Genomic DNA, 25,251 nt, shown 5'->3' on the forward strand with positions numbered 1-25,251 from the left:
CAACCAAACGTCTTCCAAATGTTACTGCTATCAGTCATGTTAATCATAAATCTTACTACTGGAAAGGCCTCCATCCAGTCACCCACCCCAGCCTCAGCCAGGCAAAAGAGCATGGATGAGCCCGTGTAATCATTACTTGTGAACAGATGAGACAAAGCAACCAATGCCACTGTCTCCTTTCTCTGACCTGAGGACGGCCGCGTATATGTCTTCCTGATAATGTACATATGGAACCCATCTGGTGGCCATCTGAACTTTCAACATGCATTAGCTGATACCATAATCTAGAAGAAGACTGAAATTTCAGAAATGGTAATTGTTCTGCCAAAGCTTCATTCATAGAAAATGGGTTTTGGAAAAATTGTTTTCCCTATGGTTCATTCTTTAAATCCAGCTGCCTGAATCAAAGAGGAAAGTGGCTAGTCAAACTCATTTATCTTCAATAGAATAATGCACCAGGACAATAACAGGCTAAGTCAGCAGAGAATTTCACCCATGCCCTTAATCAAAGGAACAGTGCTATTCATTATCAAATGAACACTGCTTCTTTCCTTACATCTATTCTTGAGATATATATTACAGGCCTAATTAGATATGATTACTTTTCCCCTTTAACTTCAATAACTTGAAGGACAACATTTTAAAGAATAGAGAATCCAACAAATATTTTCATTTCTTTGTATTTTTAATAGTATCTAGAAAAACAGTGGAGATACTCATTTAGGTAAAATCACTACTGTGTACATGAACCTTGACATTTCCTAATGAAAACAGGTCTTCCAATTTTCTCTTCTGCAAACTGGCAATTGCACTTTATTTTTAAGCTCTATTCTCATCCTATTTGGGTTTTACATGTTATACTTAATATTGGGCACTGTAGCCTGTAGCAATAAAGCTTGGATCCATATTTCCAGTTCCTTCTCCCACTCAAGGGGAGGGGAGGGGAGGATGGGGTGTACAGTGTATCGGGTAAGAAAGTGGATTCTGGAGCCTGAATGCCTGGATGCAAGACTTGCCTCCACCAGATCCTAATTGTGATCTGGGGGGGTCCTTCCGCCTCTTTGTGCCTCGGTGCTCTTCTCGGCAAAGCAAGAACAATAACAGCACCTATATCAAAGGAGTCTAAGGGTTAATTAAAATAATTCATGTAAACTGCTTCACACAGCTCCTGGCTTAGTCACTGCTCAGTTCCTGGCTTAGTAATCTGTTTTTATTACTGCCTCACACTCCTGCTCAGCAGGGCTGCTTGCTGTCCCATAACCACATTCTGTGCTTCTGTCCTGCTGTGCTTTGTTCTCATTGTTCCGAGTCTAGACCACCATACGGCTTATTCTCTAGCCTGATGAAAGGTCCGTTTCATCCTGACCCATCTAACCAATCACAACTTGGCCCCACTGTCTTGTCTGTTTGCAGTTCTCTTATTATACTCATTATATACAGTAATTTATGACTCTGTCTCCTTCACAGGTAAGGACTGTGTCTTACTAGCCTATTTATTTTCGACAGTATTTAACAATCTGCAAAGAGTGGTTACTCAATTAGCATTTATTGAACTTGAAAAGTTACGCTTACTTCTGAAAGTTAAGCACAATATATTATACTATCTATAACAGCAGCTTTCTCACAGGATGCTGATAAAGATGAAATAATGCATGTAAAGGACTAATGAGTTATTATTTTATCATTATTCAGTGTTCACCACATGCCTGGCATTGCAGTAAGTGCTTTACACATGCGAACTCCTTGAAACAGAGCCTGGTATAATGACCTTTCATTTCCCTTGCACTGGGTAGATGAGATAAAGGTGTTTCTTAATGACTGTTGAAGAAAAACGGCATTAATATGGCAAATTTAAAAGTAACTGAATTAGCCATATTATTTAAAAGTTGGCCTGAATAGATAATGAAATTCCTGATATTTCAGTGTAGTTTGGAGGACCAAAATAATTTGAGATGTGCAAAAAGAGATGAAAACTTGCAAATCTTAAAAACAAAAGGGGGGCTTCCCTGGTAGCGCAGTGGTTGAGAATCTGCCTGCCAATGCAGGGGACACGGGTTCGAGCCCTGGTCTGGGAAGATTCCACATGCCGCGGAGCAACTGGGCCCGTGAGCTACAACTACTGAGCCTGCGCGTCTGGAGCCTGTGCTCCGCAACAAGAGAGGCCGCGACAGTGAGAGGCCTGCACACCGCGATGAAGAGTGGCCCCCGCTCGCCGCAACTAGAGAAAGCCCTCGCACAGAAACGAACACCCAACACAGCCATAAATAAGTAAGTAAGTAAGTAAGTAAGTAAGTAAATAAATAAATAAATAAAAAAACAAAAGGTAGAATCGTGCAAACGCGTATCCAATGTTCAGGACTCCTAGGGGAAAATGGCACTGCTTCTGAAAGCCTCGATCCTCTCAATCGTAAAATAGGCCAATAACTGGAACCTACTGCCCAGGGGTGCCGTGAGGATTAAATCAGATGATGCTGGTAAAGAGCTTAGAACAGTGTAATAAGTAAACATATATATTTATCTAATGTGTTTTCATCATAAGAGATGCTCTCAATTATCTAATACGTGAAGATGTAGGACCATGATGGGAAGACTAAATCCAGAGTTGATCTAAATTTGCTGGGTCACAGACTGCTCTAAATTCTTGATAATGTGAAATCATTGGCAGGTTATTTCATCTTCTTATTGACCTTTACATGATAATGGAAATGGACATCAATCAATAGTGAAAAAGACCCAGGAAGGTATCAGGAAGGTGAATGTGAAAGCATGGGTAAGCCACAAAGCATATAATCATTTCCTAAAACTTTGGGAATTAAAATGCCTACTTCAGTTCCCACATAAATATCAGAGTCTAGTCAGTGTTTTCTTTATCCAAGCATAATTACGTGAGCTGTTAAAGTAGAAAAGATTTTAAAGGAATCATTTAAATAAGACTTAAAGGGAGATGTAGAAGGTCCTTTTAGCAAGTCCAGTTTTTTGGTATTCATACTATCAATCTCTTTAAATATAAGGATGTACAAAGCATGAAATTTCAAACAATGATGACATAAAGGGAAACCAAAAATGCTTTGCAAAGATTCAAATGCATAATGTACTGCACTTACAAGCATTTCTTTTTCAAAATCTGTATTTGTAAAGGCACCAAAATAATCAGTTTCTCACAAGGATTTCAAGGCATTAATAAAATTTCCTACCAAAAATATGACTCCCCAGACTAAACACCTAAGTACGTGTGTCCTCTGTTTTTTATCAGTATAATTCTGGGCTTTAAATGCTATGAATATATAAACGGAAAGAGAGGCCAAGCGGTGGTGTCCCTTAGTTCAGATAAAGAGCTGCTCATACAGAATAGCAGGTTTTAAACGTCTAGATTCTACTGCCTAGAATTTAGTAAAATTTCCAAAATAAAATTGGAGAGACTCACCTAGACTGCTAAATTTTAATTTCACCGGGAAGGCATTAAAGAAGACAACTAACACATATTATCATCAATAATTTATGAAGGAAAGGATAGTTTAATATCCCCAAGAATAAGAAACCCATCATTTCAGAATAATGGGCAGTTTTGTGAATTAAATAAATGTACCTTTAAGTTAAACTCATTATACTGCTCTCACCTTTCCTGTGTGGATGGGACCGTATAGTGTTTATCACAGAGCAGCCCCATCTCCAACATTTTGTAAACACTGAGAGGGCACAAAATGTGACAGAGAGCCCATACAATGTCTACAATTGGGGCACCCATTTTAAAATTTAATATAAGTAAAACAAAAGGCAAAAGGAAGAAAATACCTCCTTTACACAAAATAATCTGTTGAATTTAGAATGTGCAGTATATGCTTATATTATCAACATATGATTATATTATCAATGTCTAAATGTTGTTGTTTTCCTTGAAAAGTGTAGTAACTGAAAAGACTGAATCCGTAAGGTTGAACCTAATCATTATTTCTCTACTCTTCCTTTGTTAGAATAAATGCTCAAAATATTTATTGGAAAAACAGCATGCAAAATAGTTAAGTTTATGTATCAGTAGTCTTCTGAAGCACTGAAGTGCTCAGATTTACATGTTATAAACATGGATACTCACAGCCTATTTGAAATATACATATGAAATAGACATTAGCTATGCTTTACAATAAGTGAGATGAATGGACCAAAGGAGCAATGATTAGAAAAGTTACATCCAAATACTGGTTCCTAATAATATATTCCTATCAGCTGATTTAAAAGACTGAATGTTCCTTGAAACTGATGTTTTTGAACTACCATTCATTTTAATAAAATTCAAATTTTTTCCTAATTAAGAAAATACCATCGAAATCTGTTTATAAAATGGAATTCAATAACTGGACGAATTTTACTTTTGGTAGAATTTTTTAAAAGTGCAATGGGAAAGCTACTACCACTCACTGCCAGGACGCAATATGGCTAAAATATTCAGAGAAAGAATTAAAATAAGAGTATATAGATACAACGTCTAATAAAACTAGCTCATATGCTCAAATGATTCCAAGCAGAATGTGGATACTCTCTCTGGTTAGTGGATTTTCCGGATTATAGTTTCGCACTCTCTACTCTTCTGCCTCCTCCATATGGATTATCCTATCACTCATTTGTATCTGGATCAATGGCCCCACGTTAAGGTACAGAAAATATGCAGGTGAGAAAATCTTGAGCACTTTCATTTTGTTACAAATTAGGACCCAGATTTTTTAAATTTTGAATTTTTAATTTAAACACCTCGGCTAAAATACATTTTTGGTGGTATTAATAGACTAAAAATTAAAGCTTTTAAGAATGGTGTGGAGTAGTGGCTCCCAGTAGAGGCTTTGAACTTATTAACTGTGTGAACTTGGACTTACTACTGAACCTCTCTCTGTCTCAGATTCCTCATCTCTAAAATGGGGATAAAAATGGTATCATTCTCTTGGGGCTGGGACAATAGTTGGGATAACATATTTAGGTACTTAAAACAGAGCCTGGTGAATATGTTCATTAGTGTTAGCTATTGTTATTACTCTTATTGTTACTACTTATTCCTGGAGTATTTGAAAAATTCATTGCATTTATGGAAGATTACCAGAAGAGTTGAACATTGTTTAAGTACTGCATCAGTCAGTCCTGACAAAGAGAATTTCAACAGATGAGAAATGTTCAGAGTTCAGAGTTAAGAAAAAAGAAAGTGAATAATTGCAAAGAGAAGGTCCTTCACAATAAATAGTATCAGTTTTCCCCATCAAAAAAGAACTATTCAGGTCTGTATTCTGGATGCCTAGCGGACACCTGAGCAGCAAGAATGTTCTCCCCTGGCAGCCACACTTACCCCCTGTTCATCCAGTTTCATGAGTTGCTCTGTGACTTTGGGGGTGTTGAAGGCCAACCGCAGGCACTGGACGTTGAGCTCGGGAATCACGTGCTCCAGCACTTCCTTCAGGGGCAGTCCCCGGGCCGTTGAGTGCTTTGCCGTTGAGGGTATGGCATCCTCCAGCACCGACCCTCTCAGTGTCATGAGCTGAAAGAGAGACACGTGCTCTGGTGAGATGAGCAAATACATCAAATGCACTGAAAGCCCAGTCTGAGGTCCCCCTTAGGGAGCTGGAAATGACATTTGATTGATTGAGCCAGTGAGGGAGAAAGGATGAGGGAAGTGATGTAAGATACTTTATATATGAAAAATGAGACCAACACTTTCAGGAAGACCCAGGCAAGTCCAACGGAACTCATAATCAAGGCTTCCGAGGACATTTCCTTAAATACCAAATAGAGTGCGTATTTCCCTAGAGAGCTCAGAAAGATCAAGGTCTCCATATAGCTATACAATGCCACACACACACTCACCAGGAAATTAAGAAGGAGCTATCCCCCGAGAATATCTGAAGACTAAATGCTGAGAATTTAGATGTTACACCTTTTTGAATTATAAAAGGTAAGGGTGGGGGGAGAGTAAGTTTTAAATTTCATAATGTACTGTTGACTAGCTTAAACTAGTCCCATCCCCAAATGCTGCTACAATAATAGGACAGTGATTATAGGCAGTAGAGCGGCACCATCAACAGCATTTAAAACGACTTTTGCTTTACCCTTATGTCTTGAGATCCCTTCTATTATTATGAAATAAAAACATAAGCAAAGAAATTTCCTTAAGTAATGATGATCTGTCGAAGTAAACTAGTCTTAATTTTCAGACATTTCCACGTGGCAAAGTTGTCAGTGTAACTTAAACACTGTACGGTGACCTAAAGAAAAAACCCATTAAGTCGAACGAATTTCCGTTAAGTGTGTAGGTTACAAGGCGCTGTACTGCAACAGGAGCAAACGTTGAGGGCTGGGTGTGGCATGCAAGAGGGTGAGAGGTAAGAAATACCCATTCAGGAGGATATATCTACTAAGAAAAGTTTAACAAGGTCAGGTTCTACAAGAGTCCAAAGGCAGAAAAGGGATCACCGTGGCTCAGGGCATAAGGAAAGGCCCTCATGGAAAAGGGTGGCACTGAAAAGGGGCCTTGAAATCTAGGAAAAATTATACAAAAAGACAATGTCAGAGAGCAAAGGTGTGGAGATGAGAAAGATCGGGGTGTGAGCGGGAAAGAGCGACGGCTGTAGCTTAGCTGGATCTAAGCGAGCCCAAAGGGGCAGTGGGTGGTGAAGCTACAGGCAGGCCGGAGCCCCGAGCCGAGCGTACCCCGACGGGCATGCACCTCATCCGGCTCCAACCGGCCATATCAGAACTCGTTTGCATAGGGATGATGATGTAAGAAAATTCAGTTGGCAAATAAAGATGAACTGCCCGAGGAAGAAACTACAGGCAGAGAAAACAGTTAGAAACAAACTGTAAACCGTCTTCAAGTAACAGGCAGAGGGTGTGACAGAGGATTAGCAGGGAAAATGGAAATCAAAGGAAGAATCACCAGGGAAGTAAAATCTATAACTGTGCCAACTGATGGAGAAGAGAGATGGGGGTAGGAAAAGCCAAGGTTACCAACCTCTGACTCTCAAGACAAGAAAAAGGTGCTTGGCGGGTATCTGCAGTCTGTTCCTTTGATTATTATCTTTTCTTTCATTTATAAATAGTTTGCTTTCAAATGACAGTTGTGTAAAAAATATCTTTTTCCTGTGACTTAATATCTAATTGGACAGAAATAATTTTTGTTTCGTTTTTTAAATCACGGGAAACGAGCAACTCTCTTGCTCCTGGGGACAGGAGGCTACAAAGGCTGGACGTATTTCCAACTGAGAACCCCAGACGAGGAATGCTAATCATTGCTAATCCTGCACCACAGGAAGACAGCAGCCCACCTCAAGAAAGCCAGAGCAGAAAACCAAAAAGGAATGATTCCTTTTTATACCGGAATCACTAGTGTTACTGATATTTTTGTTAATGACTTCCAGAAACAGGAAGAGAATCCTCCTACATCCCTGTGCACTCATGCTTAAAAGCACTCACACCACAGATTTTGTTCATAAACAAACTGTCATGCTTCCAAATACATGTAAGTTCCTTTTTTGTTTCTTTGTTGTGCAATGCCTATTTCTACTGAAAGAGATTTGTTTGTATTTCTGTTATCTTGATGCCATTTACTGAAGCAACAGGAGTGTCACTGTGGTGACTACGTTTTCTTTTTTCTCAATGGATTTATTAACAGGAGAAATCAATAGCATGAGAAGCCCCTACAAAGGCATAAGAATTAAGTCTTACTTTATTATATACTCAGTGAACTGCCTTCAGTGGAGAAGAGTGAACTGCCCATCCTACAATGTGCAGCTCTGGAGCAGAACCAACATCTAGAGATATTTCTATCAAAGGACTTTCATTAGTTTCTTTCTATGAAAACTCTCATAAAGATACTGTAACCGAGCAGGACCCTATGGGGGCCTTCCTCGGACAGGCCTTCCCCCATATCCTCTGCTTTAGCTCCTCTCTGAAGCACCTAGATTTGATGCAAATTTCCTGAGTTGTTTTGCAGATGTGAAAATCCCCCACCAAATGGAAGAACTACTTGACTACCCTGAGTAGTTCTTCTCAGGCCTCCTGGAGCCTAAGGACTCAAAATGTTAACCACTGTGACACCACCGTGCTGCTTCACCATCAGCCAGTCAGAGAACTGTGCACAAGCTGATCACGTACCCTGTGACCCACCCCCACTCCTGGCCTTTCAAAATGCTTTGCCGAAACCCTTCGAGGAGCTCGAGGCTTTTCAGGGCATGAGCCACCTCGTCTCCTTGCACGGGCTTGCGATAAACCTTTCTCTGCTCCAAACTCCGACGTTTCAGTTTGTTTGCCCTCACTGTGCGTCAGGCACACGAATTTGTGTTAACAGTATTACAATTAAACCACACTTAAGGATTATTTCTATCGGAATGAAAAAAATTACACAAAGGCTAGTGGCAATTAATGAAATAAACATTAGAGAGGAAGGACGGAATGAAGGGGGAGGGCTGTTTTAGGCGTTAGGCGTGTAGTCACGAACAACTGAGTCCTCATCTTCCCTGGGCTTATATTTGAGTGGGAGGGTCACAAAATGAACCAAGTAAGTAAGTACAATGCATGAGATAGTGGTTAAGTGTTCATGAAAAAAAGAAAGCCTGGAATTGGACATGAAATGAGATATGAGAGGGAGTAGAAATTTTAGATCCAGGGGCCAAGGAAGGCCCCTGTAACTTAAGAGTAAAGGCCAGAAGGAAAAGAGAGAGCTGCGGCCACGAGGATGCCTGGGGAGAACACTGAATACAGAGGAAGGAATAGGGACTATCTGAGCCCTGAGACAGAGGTGTCCTGAGATTGCCAGTGTGGCTGGAAAAGACTAAGTGAGGGGGAGTTTTCGGAGATGAGGTCAAGGTCGGAAGCAGACGCGTCTGGACTCCTAGGCTAGCAAGGAGAATGACTTTAACTTGGAAGGTGGGAAACCATGAAAGGATTTTGAATTGAGGAATGACAAGACGTGGATTACATTTCTAAAGGACCCCTGCTGGGCTTGAAAGGATGCAGGGCTTAAGGGCACAAGCAGGAAGAATGGTTCTTGGAGAAAGATGATGGTGGCTTGGCCCAGGCAGAGGCAGTGGGATTGGAGAAGCGGTAGAATTCTGGATACATTTTGAAGACAAAGTCAACCAGTTTTGTGGACAGACCAGATGTGGCGAGCAGGAGGGAGGAGAAGAGAGGAGTCAAAAGTGACCTCAAGGTCTCTGGCTTGAACAATTGTAACAACAGGGTTGTCACTGGTTAAACATTAATTTGAACATGAAAACAGGTGGTAATGGTTTTTTGAACCATGAACAACATTTGACTTGGATGTTTCAATCAAAGGGTAAGGAAGTGGCCCCATGGACCGTCGAATGGGTTGGCAGGAAAAGGACTGAACTATGGGACTAGAGAATCCTTAAGTGTGGTTTAATTGTAACTGCAGGTGGGAGGTGCAGGTGGAGCATTTGAGGCTGAGGCAGGCAGAAGCAGAGGGACCACATTCACTTAGGATAGGAGTTGACCTGGAGAGAGAGGGGCTGTGACCAGCCGTGGCGTGCCTGCAAGGCAAGCTGGAAGGGACGATCGTGGACACCAGAGACAGGATCTGAGAACGAAAGTACCAATTTAGAAAGCTTCACCGTCTGGCATGAAGAATGATAGGATAGTGGCAAGAAGAGAAATTGAAATGGATAAAAAACAGAGACAAGGAAAAGTATGATGCGGACTTAAATCAGAGTGGCCTTGGGGAGGGGGAAAGGTAAGGACAGGAAAGACAGAAACAGGTGGGAGGAGGTAAGTGTGGCTCTCAAAACACACTGTGTTCTCTGTGCTTTTCACGTTCAACAAAAGTACTGACCCTGCTTAACGATCAGCTTTGGCATGGAGAAAAAGGACCCTACAGCATGTGAGTTCTTCGTTTCTCTCGGGCCACTCGACACAACACATTAGGTATTAAAGCTGTCCCTTTAAAAATCCTATTTTTAATTTCCCCAGAGTTCAAGCTGAGGAACAATTACTAAGTGAAGCCAACCCCTGCAACCTGCCTTGTATTCAATGGGGGAAATGAAGCCAAATGCCCTATTTAAACTAGTTTCAAAACCATTATTTTCTAGATACCTCAAGGGAGCATTAGGCATTAATGCATAACAACAATCCTAAAGTGATCTGGTTCAAAGAGAAAATAAATTGACAGCTGGCACAACTAAACATATGTTTAGAAAGAAAACAAAGGAAAAAAACCTCATAGTCCCAAACTTGTTCACGAGTTTTTTTTTTTAAATGCTTTGTTGGCTATTTTATGTTTCCTTTTCTTTTTTTGACCTGAATTTCATTTTAAAATAAAAACTCACATATTATGTGTACTTAGATCCCTAAAGAGCTCCAAGAACCTGTCTTACCCACAATTAGACAGCCTCTGATTCAAATAGTCCGCATTTTAGGCCTCCGAGAATAGGTCCAAGATGGCAAAGTGAAAATGCAAGAAGAAAAGAGTTTTCTTGGGTCAAGAAATGTCCTAAGCAATAGTTTGGAAAAGTGAGTTAAGTCTTGGCTGACCCTCTCTGCCTCCTCAAGCTGGCTCGGTGCCTTCCGGCTGCCCAAGCAGGATATGTAATATCCAGTTTGGGATTCTGAGGACTCCAATTTCCTTGGGTCACACTTAATGGACATATCTTTCTGTGAATCAAAACTTCCATTCATTTATTGCATCTATCCAGGGCTAGATGGGAAGAAAGGGTCCAGATCTAACCATTATGTCCAGCCCTATCACCACCGGAATGAATGAAAGGGGTCTTTGTTTATTCTAAAGACATTTGTAACCATGAGCTATTAAATTTAATTGCTTTGCTACTGCTACTACTCTATTTTTTCCTCAATTAAATTAAGCCTCAAGTCTTTCTCATGTGCGACTTACCTCACTAGTTCTAAAAATTATTCGGTAGTTGTATGGAGATCCATTTTCTTTCATTTCTTCTGGTTTTTCCCTTCGAATGCTCACAGCCACCGCACCAAGATTCTCATCTGCCCCAAAATAGTTCCAGTGTTCTTAGGTACAATGAGACAAAACAAAATTAGAATATTTACAGAATGCTTAAAAATGTTTTATGCTGTTTGCTATTTAGATCACTCAGAAATTACTCTATGCCAATAAAATGTAAATGCATTTAACAAAATTAATATTCTTCAATGAGTTATAAAAGTAAAGACTTAGCTATGCAGGTTTAGTCTCAGAGGAGGTAAGACAACAGAGGTGGCCTGTTCAGGTTCTTACTACTCGGCAACTTACTGCTCTGCTATTTTTTTAAAAAGAAATTTGTGGTTTCTCCTTATAGACAGGCTATATTGTGTCAGGGCTTCTTAGCTTTCATAAAAACAACAACAACAACAACAAACTCCCCCCAAACCTATTGAGAACAAAGTTTGCGTATGGAGGGATTTCCTGCAGATTAAAAAAGATTCCCTGGACTGGAGAGAGGAGAGAGGTCCGTGAGTTACTCGGCAGCTTTCCTCCCACGTTGCCCAAGTAAGATGGAGTCTTAGCTCAGAGGTAAGAGCTTCCAAGTGCCCCTGGGAGGCAGAAGCCCAGACCCAGGGCTCTGGGCCGCACCAATGGTTCCCACATAGTAAGCACAAAAGGCATCCCACGGAGCCACTGAACCTGGAGGGAAGGGAGGGCTGGGATAACGGGTCTCTCCTAGGCAACCAGTGTGGCCCTATGACTAATGGCGACTCAGGGGCCTCTCTCCTCAATGTCTGGCATTGCTCCGGACTCCAAACCTTAGCACAACCTTGGCGTTTGGGGGTAAGTGTCCAAATGACTGGTGTTGACTTTACCTTCCTCCTGACAAGAAGGAAGGTCGTGATCAAAATTAAATTAATTTACAGAAAATGTAAAAAGTGATATTTACTGTACACCTAAGTATCTACTTCTTAAAAAAAATTAAAATCGTTGATACAGACATGATATGTTTACAGATGAGAAAGCGAATAAAACAAATATATGAAAAGCTAGAACAGATAATTTACTTTTCGAACCTCCAAAACACTTTCTTTATATTGTCCTATTTCATTTACGTGTGACATGGTTAAATGACTGAGTTGTGACATGGTAGGCTATTCTCATACAAAATGCATCAATATTTGAAAATACATGTTATTCTCATACAAAACATGTATTTGAAAATCCATGAGAATAATAAGAAACAACAGCATAAAATATCTAATCACGTAATTTTAAAATTTAGGTAATACGTATGAAAATGCTTTGCAAGTACTAAAGAACAATTATAAAAGATGTACTCATTAATATCACGGGCTCTATAAGAATATTATCAGGGCTTCCTTGGTGGCGCAGTGGTTGAGAATCTGCCTGCCAATGCAGGGGACACGGGTTCAAGCCCTGGTCTGGGAAGATCCCACATGCCGCGGAGCAACTAAGCCCGTGAGCCACAACTACTGAGCCTGCGCGTCTGGAGCCTGTGCTCCGCAACAAGAGAGGCCACGATAGTGAGAGGCCCGCGCACCGCGATGAAGAGTGGCCCCCGCTCGCCGCAACTAGAGAAAGCCCTCGCACAGAAACGAAGACCCAACACAGCCAATAAATAAATAAATTAATTTAAAAAAAAAAAGAATATTATCATAATCCATGGAAATTCAAAATAAGGGAAACAATGGGAATACAGGCAACAAACATCTCATATATGGACAGCTGAGAAACAACCCAATAAACATCACAAAATTCATGTACAAACACTTATGTACACCCTCAAAGCACAGCATGTGAGAATCACACTCAGAGGTTATTTACTCTTACTTTGCACATAATTTTAATAAGCGTGGTTGTCTGATCTTCAAGCCCACAGCTTGATTTCAGAGGTGTGTTAATTCCAGATGTTGACAAAGTCCAGGGTGTAGGGCTGATAGAGACTTGCATGCAGACAGCAATGGGACAGAACAACTTACAACAAGGAAGAAAACAGAAAGGGAGGAGACAGAAATAGTATAAAAAAGCGGACAAGAACTGAAAGAGAAACAAGACAGCAGTCTGGGGCTATTCACTGAAGGAGCAAAGAGCTTAACAAACTTCAGTAACTTCAGAGCGTATTTCAACCCGGCAGCAGAGAACACCAGTGAATGTGTCAAAGATGAGCGCCACATTCATTATATCCTGTTCCTTGCACTTCATGGACTTTACTGAAACCTGACTCTCCAGAAACTCCTCAAACATCCCCCACCCCCACCACAAACCTCTGGAAGGGCAGGTGAGACTGCTATTCTCTGCTGCTGGAGAAATTCACAAAGACGGGGGTCGCTCTCGATTAGTGTCAGTAACCTCAACTCATCCTCAAGCTGTCCCTGGTCTGCTCTCGCTCTCCTTCTCCAGAGAAGATGTCTCAAATATTCTCTGTTCTCCCTCAAACTCCCCCCATCTTACCTTCTCTCAATCTCAGCAGATAATGCTGTCTACGTCACAAAGAAGATAAAGAGCCATTTCAGAAGCAACTGTCCTCACTTTCCACCATCACACACACTTACCTGGGTCCAGACTTTTGCTTCCTTTCCTTTACAATCTAAAACCCAATCTCCCCCGAAAGTCTGGTCTCCACTCATTCCACCTTCCCAGGGACACTGATGCCTGATCACCCTCCCCGTATCTTCAGCTTCCCCTCTGCCTGCTCATTCCCATCATCATTTAATCAGACTCAAGTCTCCTTCATCTTTAAACGTAACACTTACCCTCAACTCCTTATCCACCTCCAGGTTATCTCCTTTTTCTTTCCTTCCACTGGCAACTTCTTGAAAGAGATGCCTAATTCTTCACTTTAGGATTCCTATCATCTGACACCATTGCACAGTCACCAATGTCAGCCTTAAAGTTCAAACAAATGGAAACTTTTGGTCCTTATCTTGCTCAAATTCGCCACAACAACTCGCCAATGGCACAGTTGGCTATTTCATTTTTTTTCTAGAAACACTCGTCCTGGCTTCTCAGACACCACCCTCTCCTGATTTTCCTTCCACCACTCTGGCTCTTCTTACTCAGTTTCCCTTCCTCTTCCCATCTGGAATCTTCCATCCACTCTCAGAACTTCCACTGCCATCTCAATGCTGATGACTCTCAAGAGTCCACCTGCCCACTCCAGACGTCTGTGAGCCCTGGATCTTTACATCCACCTAACGGAACTCACTGTTTGTTTGTCCCATGGCATCTGTAAAAGTGAACCCATCACCTTCCATACAAACCTATACAGCTCTCCCTGCAACCCCAATTTCAGCGACTGCTACCACATTCCTCTAGTTGCTCATGCCAGACCCAATGTCATGCCTTGTGAATTCTAGTTCCTAAATAGCTCTCAAATCCACCTACTTTCCCTCCGTCTCACTGCCACTGATTTACCCTCGTCATCATTTGCCTGGATGTTTGTGAGTCTTCTGACTGGTTGGCTTTTCCTGATTGGCTTCTAAGATGCAAACCTGACCATCACTATTAAGTTTAAAACCCTCCTCATGGCTTCCCAAAGGCTCTCACAGCCTGTCACCAGCCTATCACTCCAGTTTCAACTTGGACAATTCCATCATCCTTCTGAACTCTGAGAACCAACCATACTGAACTTCTCAACTCACTATGCCCCTTCTCACCTGAGACACCCTACCTAGGACATTCTTCCCACAACTCTTTATTTGACTAAGTCCTCTCACCCTTCAGGTCGCATCTGAAATATTATTTAGACATCCTCTCAAAGAGTGATTGAACACTGGAGCAAAATGAAAGTGTGTACTTTGTACAGTAACAATAATACTTTAAGAATTCATAAAAATACAAATTAGGGAAACCAAATATTTAATATATTTCAACTACAAAAATTTAGAAATGTTACAACAGAAAAATATAAATATTAAACACAATCATTTGAGTATAAATTGGCAGATAAAATAATAGTGTTATTTTAAAAAGAAACTAAATCCTACATAAAAATGAAGAATATTGATTTAAAAATGAAAAAAAAATTAAAGATCATTTAAACTTTTTTGTGTGTGTCATCCTCAACACCTGGCTATATTTTTGTGCAATTTTTCCCAGCTACTGAAGAAGTACATTTCTGAGTTGGGGGAATGCTGATGAGATCATTATAAACTAACTTCTAACACCTTCTTCAGACTCTATGTTCAAACAAACCCATCTCTGGTTTGATAACTCCAGGAAGATCTTTTAAAAACTTATTTGTGTGTTTGTGCAGAAACATCAATCTTTTTTTTACTGAAAAAGAGCTCTAGCTATTATTTCCAAGAAGGTATTTCCATTTGATCTTTATTTCAGTTTCATCAGTAGAGATGAAGATTCTGGTCTGGCTTCTTGTGTTAAATTCACTAATATCATGTTCAGACTCTACTTGTTCAAAAAGTCTTTCAACTTGAGTAAGAATTATTCTTGCAATAAAAGCCTTGCTTTTTGGTCCACCATCCATTTTTCTGCTCCTGAGGATTACAGGAGTATAGACAAAAGTCCTTTCTACATGAACACAACTTTTTCACTTCAAAATCCGAATGTAATGTATAATTCGCCAATAGAGGAGTCTGGTTCAGCAAATTACCTTAAATTGAATTTTTGAGTCTTTAAACTTTGATCTCAAGACAAATGACTTTTTTTTTTTTTTTTTTAACTTAAAACCCAGCCTTTCAGGGATATCCTGTGTCCTGTCCTTCTGGCCACTCTTGCCGCTGCCTGTCCTTCATGTTCACCGGACTGCGGTACTCTCCTCTTGGGACCACAGCCTTGGGGCAGCACTTCTGCACTTGCTCCCTGCTGCAGCATGTTTCATCTCTTCCTACCAGCCGTGTACCTCCACCTTTTGCTGGCGGTGCTATCCATCAACTGCAGAGAGCTCTTCCAGCCATACCTACAATCAGCTTTGTCTTTTTGGGGGTGGCAGGACAGAAGGGAGAGAAGGGGTACAAGGACAGGGGAGATGCAGATGATAAGTGTTAAAGAAAGGCCAGGAAGCCTTTGATGATGAAAGTCAGAGGAAGGAAAGGGAAAGGAAAGAGGAGTTGGAGACTCAAGCAGGGTGGTTAAATCTGCTGACGGATGAACTGAAATACAGGGATTACACCACCAAAAATAATGATATTTTTGTGCCAGCCTACTGGAATGCCAAAAACCAGTATTGCAATCACTCCATTAGAACGATATAATGCAGCAAAGTGAGGAACTTTGCCAAGCACTCTAATACTCAACATCAACCATGAAAATACAGGCTTTGCCTTCTTTTTCACAGATGTGGCAAATATGATTTAGAGAGAATAAGTCACTTCCCAGCCACAACTAGTAAACAGCAACACCAGAACTCAAACATATTATTTTAAGTACCAATTCCAAAGCTCATTTTCTTAGCCATTACATCTAACATCATCTTCCCAAACGTTTCTAAAACTGTATTGTGAATAAAAAATAGGTAATGAAATGTGATGCCTAAAGGGATTAACTAGCCAGATGGCACATAAAGCTTTATTCCTTGATGTGCTATATTGCCAAGGTGTCACTGTGGGTTTTTTTTGTTTGTTTGTTTTTTAATAAATTTATTTATTTATCTTGGCTGCGTTGGGTCTTCGTTGCTGCATGCAGGCTTTCTCTAGTTGCGGCGAGCGGGGGCTACTCTTTGTTGAGGTGCACAGGCTTCTCATTGCGGTGGCTTCTCTCGTTGTGGAGCACGGGCTCTAGGCACATGGGCTTCAGTAGTTGTGGCTCGTGGGCTCTAGAGTGCAGGCTCAGTAGTTGTGGCGCACGGGCTTAGCTGTTCCACAGCAATGTGGGATCTTCCCGGCCCAGGGCTCGAACCTGTGTCCCCTGCATTGGCAGGTGGATTCTTAACCACTGCGCCACCAGGGAAGCCCCTGTCACTGGGTTTAAAGGGAGCAATATTCATGTTTTATCCTTATATGGCTGATTCTCTGCTGCCTTCATTTCTCATCTTTAGCACCTAAACAAATTTTCAGCCTAAGTCTTCTTATTAGTTCTAGTTCTTGAGTTTTAACAAGGATGGTACAAAGAGCACCAATGCCTAGCTCTGCTATCACTAGAACATTCCACACAAATAGCCATATTTCTGGCTGACACAGTCACAATAATAAATAATAAATTTAAATAAATGAATGAATGAATGAATGGCTCTTTCCGAGAAGAGCACTACTCTGTCTCTGGTCCCCAAAGGGCTCATCCTAATTATAAGGGTGGAGGTTCCACGAGAACTAAATAGCCTAGGACTTTGCATCATAATCAAAAGCAGGTCAGAGTAATGGACGGGGACACTTACACAGGACTGGCCACAGGCCACAATTCTGTCCCAAAGCACTCCACTAAGCTTATAATTATGGTTGCATAAGAGTAATTGCCCACATTTACAAAGTGCACAGTACTCTGAAGTTCCAATTCTTCTTTCCATAGGTAACTCTTAAAAGGTAAGGTGGTCTATTTGCCAAAATTACATGAAGTTGTTAGGCTTAAAAGTCTCACGTGACTAAGCAGCCCCCAGTAGCCCCCTAACTTGCCAATAAAAGGTAGACTAAGACTGACATTAATAAATTGCATACCAATGGTTAAAGAAAAAAAGTACAAAGAAAGCTCTAATTGAAACAAAGGGAAAAAAAGCATCAGCGTCAAAATGGGAGATTTTTAATTGGCCATTATCTATGACAAATAGCCAATAATTATATTTTTAAAAATTCAATCTCATTAGTGATCGAAGAAATGAAAATGTGTTGGACCTATAATAAACGGTCTAAAATAAAAACTGTAAATATTCAAAGTAGTCAAGAAAATGTTAAACACTATACAGTCTTAAAATATCGGTGGGACCTTCCTGGTCTAAGCTTTCTTAAGAAAAATTTGGCAATAAAATTCAAGGTTCCTATAAAGTTCACACCAGGGCTCTACCTTATGTAAATAATTGGACATGTGGAAAAAAAAAGTTACATAACAAGATCATTTATGTAAGGTCAAGGTTTTTAAACTTGTCTATGCATAGCAATTAGGGGGTCCATGAACTTGAATGAAAAAAATTATACCTTTATTTTCACTAACTTCTAAATGAAACGTAGCATTTCTGTTAGTTGTAAATGAGCCAACCAACTACAGTAATATTAGCTGTACATGTGACTTTGATACCAACAGAAATCATAGACATTTTCATATCACATTACAGCTGTTGCAGACATATCAAAATGTCAATTATGCTCATCACAACTTTGAAATTATGGTAGTTAACAGATCTGAGGCTAGATCTTTTTGTTAATGCAATAAGAAGCATCTATATAGTACGTCACAAAATTTTTAACACTCTTGCAATTGTATTTTAATATGCTTGGTTTGCTTTGTACGTCTATTTTATGCACTTAAAAACATTATTCTAAGGAGAGTCCATAGATTTCACCAAACTGCCAAAGGGGTCAATGGGGGAAAAACAAACAAACAAACAATCAAAAGACACTTAGGAAGATCTAATGTAAGAATGATTTATAATAAGAAACTGGAACGCCTGAATATAGAACAGCTGGAAAACTTTAAATAAATGATGGCATAGCCAATTATGGAACCAGGAAAAAAATACATAAAACTATATTTAATGATCCTTATTTTACTTAAAAAGATGAATATGTATTAAAAAAAAGATGAGAAGTAAAATCAGTAGTAATCACATGATTAATTTGCTATAGTTGCTTATTTTTCTGTAATGAATATATGTGACTTTTACAATAGGAAGATTTTTAAAAGTATAAAAAAATGTATTTGGTTTGCAAATGGTCAAAGAGTATAAAGCATAGTTTACAAGGTTGCATATTAATGTAACTCTTTAAGTTTAATGTTAGTTACAAATGCCAGCTCAGAAAAATAAAAGTATTTAACATCCAAATGAAAGAAATTATAATGAAACACCTGTCTCTAACTCAAATGTCTTTATATCTTAAAAAAACTTTTGTATCTCCTTACTAGGGATATTGCAGCAAGATGTCTGTGTAAAATGCTTCTGAAGCATTTGAAAGGAAGTCCCCTCAGAAACAGTCAGAAATTCAGTCAAGGCCGAAGTCACTGCCACTCATGAGGGTGAAGCCCATGCAATGTGTCTCAAAAACTCAGCACAGCCCACACACTTGTGTCGATATGAGCTGCTGAGGTTGCTTCTGCTGATGCTTCTACATCACTGAATGCTTCTACTTGACTCGAATGCAGTTAGGGAGGTCTCTCCTCTTGCTGCCCTGAAGTTCAGATGCATGACCTCCCCGTACACAGCAGGGAGCTCCAAGAGAAGGTAAGCAAAGGAAGTGGTACAATAAAGCAAGTATGTTTTGAGCACCTAATTTTGGTGGCTCACTGGTGTCTGAAGTTAATAATGAGGTGTGAATTTGAAAAATAGGTGGCAGGATTTATTATATGTTAACTTGTACTGAAATAACAGATCTAAAGGGCCCTCATGTCCTCGAAACCGCAAAACAAAGAGCATAGAAATTCTTTGGGTATAGGAATTAGTCAGCATGGCATTCGCCTTGATGCACGTTGACACACAAAGTTGAGGAAGCATTCCCATTTTCATGTGGATGGTTCATATGTCAGCTGCTGTTATTGACTGTACCTGGAGGTTTTTGTTTTTTACGTTTTATCTTGACTGCTTTTGGACTTACAGAGACGTTGCAAATATAGTACAAAGAGTTTCAGTACATATATCCTTAACCCAGTCTTCCCCAATGTTAACATCTTATGTAACTACATATAGTACAGTCGTCATTAATCAGAATCAGTAAATTAACATTTACTAAAGAGCTTACTCAAATTTCACTAGTTTTTCCACTATGTCCTTTTTTGTTCTGAAATCTCATTCATTATCCCATGTTGTACTTAATTGTTATTATTTCTCCTTAGTCCCCTGCAGTCTGTTACAGTTCCTCAGTCTGTAACAGTCTCTCATGACCATGACACCTTTGAACAGTATTTATCACTCAATTTGGGTTTGTCCGGTAGTTTCACATGATTGGGCTAAGGTTATGCATTTTGCGCAAGAGAACCACAGAAATGATGTAACCTCAGTGCATCATTTCATGGAGTTCATGATAGAGACCTGATTCATTCCATTAAGGTGGCACGTGACAGGTTTCTTCACTGAAAAGTTACTATTTTTCTCCTCGTGGTTTACAAATATCTTTGGGGAGATACTTTGAGATTATGTAAATCCTGCTTCTCCTCCTGTTTCTCCTCAAACTGTCATCCACTGACTTTAGCATCCATCATTTGTGTCTAAGAGGGTTTACAATAGTAAAAATCAGTCTCCATAATTGTGTTTTGGGTCTATGGGGATCGACTGGTGGTCTTGGTTAATTTCCACAAAACCACCATGACCACACACAGACTTATCTGTGGTCTCATTTCCTGAAAAGAGAGGAAAAGGAACTGTAACATATTATCTGGTGTCCAGAGTATTACACAAGGTCATATACACAGTGGGCCCTCCCTGCCGCTACCTGATGCTATAAATATAAGATACACTGGCTCCTCAACTCAATAAATTTCATACTTTGCATCAGGACCAAACATTCGTTCAGTTGTGAAACGTTTGCTGAGTCTGCCTAATCTGTGGTCCTTGCCTTCAAGGAGTGCTTAGACTGGTTATGAACTAAGGCGCCATAGAAAGCCCTGGGCAGAAACCAGGGCATAGGGTGACTTGGAACAGTGGTGGGAAAGCACTTGCACCTTTGGGAAGGAGCAGGTTACTCAGAATCCCAGGAGACACAGGGAGAACAACCCATTCTGATGCATGGGCGGGAGGAAAGGCAGGAGGGAGCACAATAAAGCCCTCCCAACTCCGGCGCCCACGTGGGTTTCTATCTGCACCGGGTTCACTACCCTCTCACGCTACACACTCCCCCCCATTAGGGGGTCTCACTACTTTTCCAGTGCTAGTCCTCACTTCCCCCATGTAATGTGAGGCCAGCTAGGGAAAGAGACCCACAGGGCTGCAGGGGAAGCCTGCCATCTACACCAATCCTCCTTGGCCTTTGTTCATAAATGTGGCAAAGATTACTAGACAACTAAGGAAAGCCAACAGCATGAAAGACAAACAGAAAATACAACTCAGAAGGTACAGATCCCTTAAGGGAAAGAAATTAGAAAAAAAATTATTTGCTTTTGTTCTTCCTCTGAGCACTGTAGCTGGCACGGAGTAGATGCTTAAGAAACATTATGTCATGAACAAATAAATAAATGTATGAATGTGCAGTTGTTAATTTTTTTAAAACTACTTAAAAAATATGAAGGGCACTCATTAATAGTAAATTGGATAATAAGTTTTTGAGTAAGAAAAGATTTAGAAACGTATAAAAACTGCTATATGTAATTAGGTAAACAACAAGTACCTACTGTAGAGCATGGGGAACTATACTCAGTATCTTGTAATAACCTATAATGGAGAAGAATCTGAAAAAGTATCAATCTTTCTATATGTATGTATAACTGAATCATTTTGCTGTACACCTGGAACTAACACAACATTGTAAATTAACTATACTTCAATTTAAAAAGAAAGAAAAAAAGAAAAGATAGAGAAGATTACAAATCAAACTATTAGAATTAGGAGAGGGATTACTTTCTCCAACTCTGCATTATTAATTTTCACAGTAAGCATGTATATACTTTTGTTTGATTTGTTTACTGTCTGCTTCCCTCCACCAGAATGTAAGCTCATGAAGGTGCCCCGTTTTATTTCTCACTCCAAGTGTCCAAAATCATGCCGAGCATGATGAAGGCACTCATGCACGTGTGGCAGCCACAGAGGCACAACACTTCACATCTCCCCTTCCAGAAAGGGCTCACAACCCATTCAGAAGAAATGCAATTAGAAATGCAGTTAGCTGAAAGTCTCTGGCTGTAGCATCTGTGGATCTTCTACAGTTTTCCAGCCCAGCCACACTCTTCTTGGGCAGCCCCAGGACTGAGCATGCCAGGGGTGACAGGGCCTGCTGTTACTGCCCAACAAATGACTTCTCTAATGCTCTTTTTCGTTCCATGGCGTTGGCTGAGACTTCGTCAGATGTGCACGGTGGGCTGAGGCTCCCCCTGCCCACTTTTGCTTCTTTTCCCTTTTACTTTCATGGTGTCAGACCTGCATTGTGGACTGAAGGGCTTCCCTGCTAAATTCTGCTTCCTCTGCCCTCTTATTTCACAGGCGTTACCTCCAGGTCCCTAACAAACCACTTGCACGCCTATACTGTTTCAACACCTGCTTCTCAGAGGACTTGACCAATAATGTATTTGTTACATGATTAAATCATAAATGCAATCATGTAAAATGTAAACTGCTACGTGATTAGACTGTATTTGGCAAAGACAAGATGTTGCATTTTGAGTAGGGCGGACTAGAGATGGAGAGACTAAGACAATGGCCAAGAATTGGGGCAAGGGGTAACGCGGGCTTGAAGCGACAGAACTGGGATTGGGACACAGAGAACGGAAGTTAGCAGCAATTCGAAGGTAGACTCAAGAGGCCTTCCCAACTGATTGCAGGTTGAGAACAATGAAGAGAGGCAACAAAGAGGCTCTCGTGTTTCAAATCCAAGTGACTGATAATAATGGTGGCATTTACAGCACGAGGGCAAGGATGCGGGAGGCTTGTTCAGGGAGAAAAATGAGGTCAAAATTTGTGTCCCAGGGTTTGAGTTGCCAACTAGATAACCAACCAGGTGGAAGCAGGTAATGGAGAGTGAGAAACGTAGCTAAAACTGAAGACATAGCCTGGGAACAGAGGTCTTTTATTTGGATATAAATGTATACTAATTACCTTTTCTAAAAAGAATTTTTTGAGGTCATTCATTATAAAGGAAATATGTAAGTTGTGCTAATGAAACAGAAATTGGAAACAAATGTGTTATTAATGAAGGTTATACAACTGGAGCATCAAATTTGCTTCTGGGAGTTGAGGTAAAACAGGAGATACAGTAAAAATAAATAAATAAATAAATAAAACAAGCAAACAAATAAAACACACCTGTCATTAGAAAGGCAGGCATTTGGTAGCTGCCAGAAAACAATTCCTGGCATCAAATTCTAAAGTAAATTTCTCACGTGGAACTTCCTAAAGGGCTGAAGGATGACCAAATGGCCAATGTCACCATCATCAGTTTTATTGCAAAAGCACGTTCTGTTTCTATATGATTGGATCTTTACAAGATGACTTTGAGTAAAGTCAAGTGTTTGAGCAAATGTGGCCTTCGGCCGGTCTAGCTTGATTTTAAAAACAAAACAGAAAGGAACAGTTGAGGCACATGCCCTTTTAACCAGCTTTCATAAACCTCTGCACGGAGATGGCTCAGGTAACATGAAATCCCAAACGCCTCACAGATCAGAGCTCAGATGATCAGTGATGGGACTCGAGAGATCACGGCCAAGAAAGGAGAGGATGCTTGTTTTCCAAAGAGCAGACATGCAAACCTTCCTACCGAATGGCCTTCTTGCTACCAGAAACCCTGAACAGGTAAAGACACAGCAGCAAAACACTCCTAGGTGAGTTTCTCAAGAAGTTATTTAGTGCCCCAGATCTCCCTGAAAAGGGTTAAATAACTAGAGAGCCACCTTCGAACAAATTAAATACAGTTGATATGCTCTCAAGAAAAAATAAAAGGCAAGGGCATTAAGACAATAAGTTATTATACATGTATAAAATCTTTCCCTATTAGTTTTGGCAGAAATAAACCGTTCAGTTCAAGAGCACAACATGGTTCAGGAGAGCAGACGTGCTGACGCTGGAGTTTACCACTTCCTTGAAATACGACTGTCCACAAAAAAGAACTCTGAGGGGCGGGGCTTCCCTGGTGGTGCAGTGGTTGAGAGTCTGCCTGCCAACGCAGGGCACACGGGTTCGAGCCCTGGTCTGGGAAGATCCCACATGCCGCAGAGCAACTAGGCCCGTGAGCCGCAATTACTGAGCCTGCACGTCTGGAGCCTGTGCTCTGCAACAAGAGATGCTGCGATAGTGAGAGGCCTGCGCCCCGCGATGAAGAGTGGCCCCCGCTTGCCACAACTAGAGAAAGCCCTCGCACAGAAATGAAGACCCAACAAAGCCATAAATAAATAAATTAATTAATTAAAAAAAAATAACTCTGAGTATAAGGCATCCCATAGTACTTTCCTCAAGCTTAATGTTGCTATACTTACAGAAGAATTAAACAAACAAAATAAGCCAGGGCTTTACAAATAAGTTTAGCTGTACGATGTTCTCTGATGGTCTGCATGTACCCTACGATAATCCACTAAAACTTACAATAGGTACTTAATGATGCTCATTTAACAAACTGAACTAGCAGAATAGCTCCTGATAACACAACTGGAGAGTATATCAGAGCACTAAAGCTGTCACTTCAAGTACAAGTGAAGTTCAGTGCATATAGTCAAGTCTAAAGAAATGTTAAAGACAGCTGATTAGAAGAGGGTGAGAGGTAAATACAGAAAATTGGACATTGCGAGACCAACTGAAATCCAATTTGTTTGTGTCCTCAAACTGATAATCCTGGAGCCCAGCGGACTGCTGAACCTGACTTTGGTGGGTGTAGGTGTGGGTGTGGGTGTGTGGGTGTGGGTGTGCGAACACTCATGTATGGTGGGGTAGGGCGGGGTGGAGGTGTAGGAGGAGGAAGGTAAACCGGAAAAGAACAATCAAATCTGGTGGTTCAGAGTTATCAGAAGAATAATCAGGTGCAGAGCATTAGTGTTTCTTCTTTTCAGGAGTGGGCAAATATTCGCAGATGAGCTTCAGACCAGATAATGGCAGCTGCTCCTGGCCACTGGGCAGGGGGAAGAGGCCCTTTCCTATCACAGCATCTTCAATAACTTGACTTTGAGAGTGACACCCTGTCTGGCATCAGATAAGCCTATCAACACTTTTGATCAATGGAGCAACAAACACCACTGCCAAGGCAACCCACGGGCTCCTCTCTTTTCCATTAGTGCATCCTTCTGAATGGGATTCAGCGAGGATGTGCCTCAGATACTTGTATGCTCAGTGCAAAACTGAAAAAGTCCTGTACTGCTACTTTAATCATGGTGACTATCTAAGTAAAAACTAAACACAAAATATATATGTACTCAAAGGGAGATGACCAGATTAATTTTGATGCTATCCTACTGCCTAGTTTGTGCCTAAGAAGGATGTTGTTGTATCACTTGGACTTATCGCAATGACAACTTTGCCTTGGGGTCTTATGAGCATTATGTGAGGAGGTCTGCATAAAGTACAAAGTAATAACACAATACAT

General features: G+C 40.6%; 1 protein-coding gene across 10 annotated transcripts in view; it reads right to left on the reverse strand.

Annotated features, from left to right (window-relative positions):
• SIPA1L1 (signal induced proliferation associated 1 like 1) overlaps positions 1-25,251 on the reverse strand; it is a 502,626-nt gene that overhangs the window by 105,301 nt on the left and 372,074 nt on the right. For all 10 annotated transcript variants that reach the window (XM_068543380.1, XM_068543408.1, XM_068543417.1 and 7 more), the window contains 2 exons: positions 10,877-11,007; positions 5,327-5,515 (listed from right to left, as the gene is read on the reverse strand). In XM_068543380.1, the coding sequence (XP_068399481.1) occupies positions 5,327-5,515; positions 10,877-11,007 (320 nt within the window). The remainder of the gene's footprint in view (positions 1-5,326; positions 5,516-10,876; positions 11,008-25,251) is intronic.

This window comes from Eschrichtius robustus, chromosome 1 (assembly GCF_028021215.1).
Source record: "Eschrichtius robustus isolate mEscRob2 chromosome 1, mEscRob2.pri, whole genome shotgun sequence".
Classification (NCBI taxonomy): Eukaryota; Metazoa; Chordata; class Mammalia; order Artiodactyla; family Eschrichtiidae; genus Eschrichtius; species Eschrichtius robustus.